Here is a 10,896-nt window from a genome sequence, read left to right as displayed (position 1 = left end):
CGCCCCCCCCTCCATGCCTGCTGCCTCGGCCTCATCCGCAGCATCGGCAGGCAAGGGGCAACCCGCAAACCCCTTTGACTCTCGGGACAGTGCCCTGGGGAGAGGCTCACTGTGCCCCTTGCCGTAGGGATCGCTGTCCGGAGTAGAAGGTTCTGGCTCTTCGTCCTCTTCTCCCAGTGTGAGAGACAATGAGCTCTCTGCCTCGCTGTCCCACTCTCCTGCCCCGGCTCTGCCAAGGAGCTTTCCTCCCTCCCGCTTTTCCAGGAGCTCATTTAGAAGAGCATCGCAGGATGGTTCGTCGCCGGAGGCAGAGTGCAGGTGTGCCAGCCGGTCAGGAGGTGCCGTCTCTGTGTTGTTTTCTGTCTCTCCCGAGTCTCTGGTCACTCCCGACGTGCTGCACAGACCCTGGGAGCCTGCAGCAAGTCCCGGGGTGACACTTGATGTGTCCCTGAGGACACATCCTTCTTTGTCTTGCCACGGGAGAAACCGGGCACTCTCCGGCTCTCTGTCCCTCTGTCCTGCCACTTCTCTGTCCGGGAGCTCTTCTTGCTCCCAGTTTTCCAGATGCTCCTTGACAGGAGCATTGCAGGACAGAGAGTCATCAGAGACAGGGCACAGCTCGGCCAACAACTGGTCCAGAGACACAAGCTCCGAGTACTTTGGTGTCTCTCCTGTGACATCTTTGGTCACGCGGCATGTGCTGTGCCTCTCTGAGTGGCCTGCAGCTGGCCCCAGGATGGGGCTTGGTGGATCCCTGAGGGTGCTCCTGGACGTCATGGGGCTTTCTTTGTTGTACAGGGAGGAGAAGGTGGCTCTAAACCTCTCTGCATAGACTTTGTCTTCCAACCTGCCCAGCTCCTCCCTCTTTTTATGCAAACGATCCACCAAAGCCGCCTCATCCTTTGGGCACAGCCGCTTGTGCCACGCAGTTTGCTTGGCAGGCCACCAAATTCCCTGTGCCTCCTGGTGGGCACTTACCCACCTGGAGGCTCTCAGGGTGGACCCATTCCCCTGCATATATGGGCCCAGGCCCGTGAACAGGTCCCTGCAGGTGCTGCCCCCATGCCCTACCTGCACCTTGATGAGCACCTCTGTCTCAGAGTGCCCCAGGTGCTTCCAAGCCGGCTGGGTCGCAGTGCGGAGCGGCACAGCACGTGTGGCTTGCACGGGTGGCAGGCCATGGCCCTGCCTTGCTGCTGGCCCAAGCCCTTTGTACAGCAGTGGCTGCCCCTGGTGGGGCTGGCCGTGGGCATTCGCCTCCTGCTGCTTCCACATCTTGAGTGTTCTGTGCCAGACACTGGCCAGAATCACCAAGGTGAGCTGCTGCGTCCTGAGAAGCTGCTGCGTCCTGAGAAGCTGCTGCCTCCTCAGAGAGCTGCTCTCCAGGGAGTGGCCCCTGCAGGGTATTTATAGCCCCAAGGGCCACGACATGGACCCGTGTCACAATGGTCTCTGGGCACCATGTCACTGTGGGTCACAAAGGCGTGGTGGGCATGGCCGCCTGTGGTCCCAGAGGCCTGGTGCTTTCCATGCAGATGTCCCTGGTCACAATGGCCTTGTTTAGGCCGTTGCCCCTTGATTTGCCTGCACTTGTTCTTCTCTCATAGACCCATGGCTCTCTCTTTTCCCACCTTATGTGATCCACCCCTAAACATCCCTAAGGAAGCCCTGTGCCGTGCCAAAGTGTGATTCCCAGCCAGCCCACCATGTGTCCTTTCCCTAATCTTAGGTAGAAATATCATCAGAATGGGAAAAACCTGTTGGAGTTTCATCTGGCCACTATCTTCAAAGAGAAAAAATGTCTTCGTTAAAAAAGATTAGGAACACAGGAGCACCAAGGAAAATTTTAATCGTTTTTAATCGATGTGGGGATGAGGGAATATGGTGACAAGGGACGAGGAGAAGGCTGAGGTACGGAATGCCTTCTTTGCCTCAGCCTTCAACAGTCAGATGGGTTATCCTGAGGACAAGCTGTCCCCTGAGCTGGCACACAGGGACAGGGAGCAGAGCAGACCCCCTGCAATCCCAGAGGAAATCATCAGTGACCTGTGCCAAGCCTGGGGGCCTGGCCCAGAGTTCCCCAGGGGTGCTGAGGGAGCCCATGGAAGAGCCGGCTAATCTGCTCTCCTGTCCCTTTGTGTCATCATTCCTGGCCAGCTGGGGAGGTCCCAGATGACTGGAGGTGTGAGTGTGACATCCAGGCCCAAGAAGGGCCACAGGGAGGCTGTGGGGAGCTGCAGGCCTGTCAGCCTGACCTCGGGGCCAGCAAGGTTCTGGAGCAGATCATCCTAAGGGGGAATCACAGGGCCCAGAGAAGGCAGCTGAGGGATCAGGCCCAGGGAGTTTGGGTTTAGGAAAGGCAGGTCCTGCCTGAGCAACCTGATGTCCCTTGGGATGTGGATGACCCACCTCAGGCCTGAGGGAAAAGCAGGGCATGGAGTCTCCCAGGACTCAAGCAAAGCCTTTGACTCCATCTCCCACAGCAGAGTCCTGCAAAAGCCGTCAGCCCAGGGCTTGCGCAGGGGCACTCTTTGCTGGGTTAAGAACTGTCAGGTTGGCCGTGTCCACAGAGTGGTGGGGAATGGTGTCACATCCAGTGTTGTCTGGTGTCAGATTGATCTTGGGGCCTTTGGGGGTCCAATTCAGCTAGCTCTGGAACCCTGGGCCCTCTGAAGCTCACAAGGACAAAAGTAAAAGGCAGCACGGGCTCCCCCACGAGGTTTGGACAGAGAAGAGACCGATTGTCTGATGTCGGTATTTTAAACGCAGGGGAAGGGGGGGGGCGGAGGAAAGAGGCCACAGCCAATGGGATACAAGTGATGGGAGGGGCGAGGGGAGGAGTAACCTGGGGAGAGACCACCAGCACCACAGGGGCTTTGGGGAGAGGGGAAAAATGGAACAAACCATGTGATACAAACATACTATTCAGTGCAAAATACCAAACCCAGTGCAAAACAACAGCTAAATAAACTATTTAGTGTAATACAACAGTCTGGTCACTAGCTGTGTCCCCTGGGCCCAGTCCTATTCATTGTCTCCTGCGGATGTGGACAAGGGCATAGAGGGTACCCTCAGCAGTAAATTTGTGATGACACCAAGGTGGGTGGGAGTGTCAGTGTGCTGGAGGGTCACAAGGCTCTACAGGCTGGCTGGATGGTGTGAGGCCAGCAGTGTGAGTTTCCAGAAGAGCAAGGCGTGGGTCCTGCCCTTGTGTCCCAAGAAGCCCCTGCAGTGGCCCAGGCTGGGGGCAGAGTGGCTGGAAAGCTTCCCAGCAGCAAAGGCCCTGGGTTGCTGGCTGACAGTGGCCAAACCTGAGCTGGTGTGTGCCCAGGTGGGCAAGGAGGAGGGTGGCATCCTGGGCTTCTGTGTTTGCACTAGTGTGGGCAGAAGGACCATGGCAGTGACTGTCCCTCTGTGCTGGGCAATGGGGAGGCCACACCTTGTGTGGTGTTTCTATTGTTTGGACCCTTATATCAAGACAGACATTGAACTGCTGAAGCGTGTCCGGGGCCAGGCATAGGCACTGGGAAAGCTCTGGAGCACAAGCCTGGTGACAGGTAGCTGAGGGATGTATGGGGTCTCAGTCTGGAGGAAAGGAGGCTCAGGCAAGACTCTGTCACTCTCTACAACTCCCCAAGAGGAGGTTGTAGCCAGGTGGTGTTGGCCTCCTCCTAAGGCACAAGCATAGAATCACAGAATCAACTATGTTGGAAAAGACCTTGGAGATAATCAAGTCCATCCTATGAACAGGGCAAGCTGAAATAGCCTCAATTAGCACCAGGGGAAGTTTAGTTTGAGTATTAGGAAGAATTTCTCCAGGGAAAGGGTTGCCAAGCACTGAGAGGGGCTGCCCAGGGAGATGGTGGAGTCACCTTTCCTCAATCTGTTTAAGGAAAGACTGGATGTGACACTCAGTGCTCTGGTCTACTTAACAAAGGTGGTGATTGGTCACAGGCTGGACTCAGTCTTGGAGGTAGTTTCCAGTGTAATTAATTCTGTGATGATTCTATGAAAAATGAACCAAGAACTGCTGATACTTGTTCTGAGGAATTTCCTTTAGGAAGAATCACAGATGAAATCTGTCAAGGAAACTAGAAATCAAATGGGACAAGTGATCTCTTAACTGCAAGTTTACCCATCAGCTGGTGTTTGTGATCTGGCTCCAGCTTTCCCTCTTGTTTGCAATGGTCCCAGAGGTTGATGAGTTTGGATGTGAACTGATTTCTTTGGGAGCTGCTTGTGGCTATTAAATCATAGACTCAGAGGTGACTGGGGAGACCCTCAGCTCTTCAGCCCTAGCGATGGCATGAGTGGTGATGGATTCTGTGTGACAGCCACCACAGAGCAGAGCCTGGAGCTGGGGACACACACCTGCCCAGGTATCCCCATTTTGCTCCACCTGTGCTGTCTCCTGGGTTACACCTGAACCCTGCAAGTGTCAGGCGAGTTTGGAACCATCTCTGAATCGCAACACCGGCATTCTTGCCAGGCAATGTTTGGCAGTAGCATTTTTGGAAATACTCACAAAGCTCTGGGGTGCAGGTGAGTGTTACTTGCCTTGCACAGCTCAGGGACCAGGTGTCCCTTTGCTCACCTTCCCTACAAACACCACAGGGACACGAGCCACCAACTCTTACTGAAATGTTTATTAAGATCGAACTTCAGAACAACAGATTGGAACACAATGTCTCATGGAGTAGAATATTTCTAAACTGATTTTTTTCTTTTCTATGCATAAATGAAAAAAAAATCAAGATTATACAAAAAAGAACAGAAAGTGCAGAACACAAAACAGTTCTCATGCAACAATTTTTTTAACCTTTAAACAGAAAATAAGCTCAACAGTGTAGAAATAAAAATCATACATACATTATGCCAACTACGCACTCAAACATTCATCTGTGACATCACTTTTCTTTATCCCTTTTTCCTCATAAAACAACATTATGTGTTTAACACATGCTTATAAACATTGCTAAACTCAGCAAGAGCTATTATAGTGCCCCAACTTAATAAGTTGATAAAAAAGTAGTTGTCATATGGCCAGTTCACAAAGGAACTAAATATTCTCTTTTTTCTTTTTTTTTTATTTTTTAATTTTTTTCCCCGCTATGAGATGCCTATATGCAGCTTTCTAGTAATACGAGGCATTTAAAATAAGCTGGTCATTTGGCTACTTAAAGGGCTTAGTGTTCATGTTACATCAGGCAAAACAAATTCACATTGGGAACTGCCAATTTGTTGAGAGAAAAGTCTGGATTTTGGGGTAATTTATTACAATTTGGCTGTTGCTAAAGACTGAGTAGGTGCACAGTAAATAAGGTGACATTAAGTTTGATTAAATGCTCCCAGAGCTTCACCCCAAACTTCCAAATTTAAGAATAAATGTGCCAGAGCAGGTCAAATTGAACCATGCTCTGCATTTTCCTTAAAATTTTAGCAGGTTGAAAGGGCATCAAAAGCCCTTTAATTACAGCAGATGCTCTCTTTTGGTGGAGGATGTGTTTGTCCCTCCTGGGCACCCCTGGTACTCCCAGAAGTGAGGGAAGCTGAGGTGGAAATTCAGGTGAAGCTGCTTGGGTTGAGGAACCAAACCAAACTAGTTTTCCAGGATGTGATTTTAATTTAAAGACAGGAAAACCTGGAACACCTTAATGAGCAGATCACTGGGTGCGAGTGCCATGCGGAAAAGGAATTGAGCCTTTTTTTGTTTCCTAAGCCAGTTTCTGAACTGCTGAGCCTCAAATTCAAACCCCAGTTGGTGTTTGAGCTGCTGCAGCTCCTTTGGATGCAACATGACAAAGAGAAAAAGCTTTGGGTAGCTCCACTTTTTCCAAATGACCATTTTGTGACGTGCTTTACAAACGTTCAGCTTTGTCATTTAAGGAAGGAAAACAGCTAAAGGACTCTCTGGAACCATAAAGTTTCTGCAAAGAAAAATAAAATTTGGTATTTCTTCCACACAGTCATCCATAACATTTCTGTGCAATATTTGGTGTCCATTACATTTATTTGGCCTATTCAAAGAAAACGAGGACAAAACAGCTGCAAAGAAAACCAACTTCTCTTTCACCACAGACACTTCAGATGCTGAAGCTGCTACATGTGCTTGGAATATCATGCAGGAGTTCATTTGTTCATTTCAATAGGATACATATTTATAGCTGAGCTTGTCTTGCATTGGCCTAGGATGAGGGAAACCTGGAAGAACTCAGTTGAAAACATTGTGGAGTAGTGACAGCAACACACAACCCTCAAAGGTATTTTGGCCCGAGCAGTGTGTCTGGAAATGTACAAACACAGAGGTACAGACATACACACATTCCTAAAAACCCCCAAATCTCAGCACCTGCCTCCTGTGCTTCCCTCCTGCCCAGATGTCCCAGCTCTCCCAGGAACAGTGTGACCCTCTCTACGTTTGCTCATAGGTGTGACCTCAACCTGCATGGCTGTGAGATCTGGCAGCCAGGAAAATCCTGCTTTTCATGGTGGATGCTGGAGGAAGCCAAGCTCATCCCAGACCAAGGGCAGGGGATATGTTCTTAATGATGGAAACGAGGTTTTAATGAGGTACCTGGCAAAAAGCACCGTGGTTGCTGCTGTCATTCCAAGTGCTGGGGGGTTCAGATGAAGTGGGAGAGGGATAAGAAAGACTCAGTCCTTGCCTACGAGGAAAACCTCATGAAGCCTGTTCCATCCTGGGGTCTGAGTGCCAGCATTGGCACTGATGTGCTGGGAATATTTCAGAGCCTAGAAAAAGGCTCCAAAGCAAAGGGGAAAAGGACACTGTGTGTTTCAAGAGCACAAACCTCCACTGGATTTACTGGCCTCCTCCCTCCTGATGATGAACAACCCCTATCTTTCCACAGCTACTCACAGCCAGCACCAGCAAAACACCATATTTGTGTTATTGAAAGGCTGTTTAGGCAATAAATCTCTATGCAAGTCATCAAACCGGCAGGAAGAGAAACTAAGAGAAACTAAGAAATTATTGCTTCTGGAGTCTGAAATTGCTGTCCACAAACAGCACAGATCTCACTGGACTGGAATAACCCAACAGGGCCAAACCCACCCTGCACCTTTCCGAGGGGTGAAAGTTAAGGGTCCTCTGCTCTCACAGGAAACATCTCAAGATGTGCAGCTGATCAACTCCAGCAGTGCCTCATGTCACACATCACTGCAGCAGAACTTGTTAAAATTGTTTATAGTATTGAACAACACAGAATTGAACTCCTAAACTTTAGTCATACTACAATGATGGTCCAATGGGATGACTTCAACTATACAGGAATACAAACAAAACAAAGGATGTTTGTTAGTTGTCACCAGGAATAATGAAAAAAGTCAACTAAAACTTCTCTTTCCACAAGCTCTGCAACAAACACATAAAACTGTACTACTTTAATTATGGCCAAAAGAAAAAATCGTTTCTGTATGAAAAGATAAGGTCAGGGACAGATGAAGAAATAAATCACTGCCCACTCTACACTGAGCAGTGCTGGGGCTAAAAGATGACACTCACATCCAAGGAAAAGCCCTTGGGACACCTCAGCGGGTGAGGCCAGTGTGGGGTTTTCCCAGGATGGCCCAAGGACAGGAGGAGATGCTTTGGCTGGGGCTCCCCAAGTTAATTCTTCTGGCAACACTACAAAAAACTTCAGCACATTTACAATGAATAATTATTTCCTTTGCCTTTACCAGGGAGTGAAATCAGCTTCCTGCTGTGGCAGTGTGCATATCCCTGCGTTATGAGCCCCATAAACAACTCCAAACACAGATTTTAACATCCAGTTCTTAGAAATGAAGCCATGCCAAATGCTGTCTGTGACAAAACTGGCCCTGCCCTGCCTTTGCTTGAAGCCTCTGCGTTCCAAATGAAAGGTCCTTCCTCTGTCCTTGCCCTTCCCTGGCTGAGAAAGCTCCATGAATATGGGTGAGCTCACTCCTAAAATGGTTTCATGTTCCCTCTGTGGGATCTGAAGTCAGAGGGAGCTTCAGCCTCTCCACCCTCTCTGCAGCTACTTGGTCAATGTGACGGTGCAGTGAAAGAGATCTTGGCTTAGAAAGTGCAATGTGGAGTAATGGAGATTTGATCCATGCTGGTCCATGGAACCCTTGGGAAAGAGGTAAGGCTGGCACCAGTCAGAAGATGCAGGTTTTAAAATTGTTGAAGAACCTTTCCAGCAGTAGAGATTAAAATAAGGAGTACTTGACAGCGGTTATTTAACCAAAAGCAGAATTTTAAAGGAGCTTCAAAACTAAAATATTAAAGCCACTTTAAAATGTGTAACTCAGCATGTAACTTATATGAATGCCAGTTCTAGGGTGAAACACAACACTTGTCTCTCACACATGAACATTACCAGAATATATTAAATGTAACTGAGATGATAAAACTCACGGCAGAATTTCTTACAACTGCTTTCTTCAGTAAGGTCTCACACTCTTCAGTAGTATTGCTCCCCTGGCTGAACACAGTTCACAGTACATGTTCTACATAAAAAATATTCACCATAGAAAAAGAAAGACTTCCTCAAGACACTTGGGAAAACAAATACAACCTCGAGTCCTGTGTGATTACATGTACTTCAGTGCTCTGTGATGTCACCAGCCTAAAAACATCATCACCCTTGATAGCAGAGGCCATAGGCATTGACTGGAAGCCTTCAGAGAAACCCACGGATGCCACCTACAAATACACCCAAACATCCATTTCTCAAAAACATTGACAATTCAAGTATTCATTAAAAACTGCTTTTCATATTGAAATATAGCTTCTTTGTCTGAATGCCTGGATTGCAGCATGATTGACACAGGCATTTGCAAGTCTTGGAGGAGGAGGAGTTTGAGGCAGCAGGAATCTCACAGCGTGCTGTGCTTGCCTGTCCAGCACACGGATTGAGGCAGCCTGGGAGGCCCAAGCCAAAATGAGTCAACAGCATCACAAACGTGTCTTACAAATGACAATTGGAAGTTTGTGAAACACAAGTTTCCAAAGTTGCTTTAAATGGCTGCTGGATAATGATCCAAACCTATTTTAAATCAAGTCAGCATAACTCTTTGAACCTCTTTCCAGAAAAGTATCTTTGCACTGCAGCTGTGTCCTGAATCACAGAAGGGGACATGGAGGATGTGCTGACAACATTGGTACAGCAGCTCAGAAGAGCTCTGGCCTACAATTCCTCCAACACAGGGACTGGAACAGCAACATTTGAATTTTAAGGCCTAAAAACTGTTTCTGACACAGATTTTTATACACCCAGACTATGCCATAAAGTGACGGAGGTAGGCCTTGGGTTCTCCTTGTTGTACTGACCCTGTGCCTTTACCTTCGCTGCTGCATTCCCAGCCATGAGGTTAAAGGATCATAAAAAGTGCAATTAATCAATGACTTCCTTTCCCTACGGAAGAGAATCCGCACGCCCCCTTCCACAAAGCTGACCCCAGAGATGCCCTTTCTCCACGGCAGCTTCATCCAGAGATGATCAGGTTTAAATGCTGAGAAAACCCTCGAGTTCACCAGCACATGAAACTCTCAGCTAAAAATTGTCACAGCGTATTCCAACGACATTCATAAAATGCAGCACTTGTGATAAAGAAACCTGTGAGTGCTGGTCACCTCTCCCAGCTGCTGCTCCTTCCATCTACAGCTGACATCCAGCACCCAGTGTCTCCCTCTCCTGACAAGCAGCAGATTTGGGAGTGGTTGTGAATAGTATGACTAAAAGAATTCACAACAGTTTCTTAGAAACTGCAGTAATTGCTTTTTTTTTCCTTGAAAATAATTGCAAATAAAAGGAGTCTGCAGTTGCAATTGCACTAACAAAAACATGAAGTCTAAAATTAACGTAGCTGTCAGACCAGTAATATCATGCTCGTGAAAAAAATCGATTGATGTCTAAGCCTAGTGAAATCTGAAATGTTCAGACAAAAAAAATGGCAAGAGACTATAGGTCAAGATAGCTTCCATTTTCTGTTAGTTTAAAAACAGCTGAAAACTTAATTTTTCTAACTGCTAATTGTATACACTGTGAGTCTCATGCAGATTAATAAAACTTATTTGAAATCTAAATGTATTCTTAATAAAAAAGTGTTCAGAAATGACATTTCTAAGTTGTAGAGAAAGCAATTAGCATCAGAGCGACCTGCTCAAACCTAGAGGAAGGACTACAGAATTTCATTTACATTTTTGCATGAAACTGCCTTTTCTTCTGCAAATTTTAGCTACAAGTAGTGAAGGTCCTAATTTGCTTTCCTGGAAAAAAAAAACCACAACAAAAGTTCTTGATCCTGCACCTGCACTCCTTGGAATGTGGGTGAACAAGCATCGGCAGCCTCACACGGCTGACTCGCCCTCTGGCTCCGCCGCCGTGGCTCCTTTGCGCGTCAGCTTCAGCACCGTCGGCTTCTCCGCGCCCGCGCTGCTGCCCTCAGCTGTCTCTGGACGACCCAGGCCCTTGGGCTCTTCCTTTGGCTCTTCGTTGACTTCGGGGTAAATCACCAAGAAAGTCGCTGTCAAAAAACCCAGGAAGGATCCCACTGAAGCCACCATGGGGATGACTCTGACCGTGCCGACCATGTCCACCACGCCGCCGAGCGCGGAGGCCACCAGGATCTGAGAGATGTAAACCTGACATGACAGGATGGCGCAGTCGATGCCAAACCCTCGCTTTGAGTTCCCAGGGCTGTGGTGAATGTACTGCAAAAAGACAAGAAATGTGGTAGGAGGTAAAACAATGGATGAAAGCAATACTTAAAACACCAGAACTTTCCTCAAATTTCTCAGCCCCATGGTCAACTTCACATCATCTTTGTGCAGCACCATGACACAACTCCAGAGCAAGAGCCTCCTTATCTGCTCCTCAACAGCCTCCTCAGGACCCTGAAGCACAAGGC

General features: G+C 48.1%; 1 protein-coding gene across 1 annotated transcript in view; it reads right to left on the bottom strand.

Annotated features, from left to right (window-relative positions):
* Positions 1-9,774: 9,774 nt before the first annotated feature.
* SLC45A4 (solute carrier family 45 member 4) overlaps positions 9,775-10,896 on the bottom strand; it is a 31,797-nt gene continuing 30,675 nt past the window's right edge. The window contains exon 7 of the mRNA XM_005426615.2: positions 9,775-10,699. Within this exon, the coding sequence (XP_005426672.1) occupies positions 10,337-10,699 (363 nt within the window). The 3' untranslated portion in view covers positions 9,775-10,336. The remainder of the gene's footprint in view (positions 10,700-10,896) is intronic.

Source organism: Geospiza fortis, unplaced genomic scaffold (assembly GCF_000277835.1).
Source record: "Geospiza fortis unplaced genomic scaffold, GeoFor_1.0 scaffold351, whole genome shotgun sequence".
In the NCBI taxonomy this organism is placed as follows: domain Eukaryota; kingdom Metazoa; phylum Chordata; class Aves; order Passeriformes; family Thraupidae; genus Geospiza; species Geospiza fortis.
The sequence above is the reverse complement of the archived record's forward strand: the minus strand, read 5'-3'. Positions and strand labels throughout refer to the sequence as shown.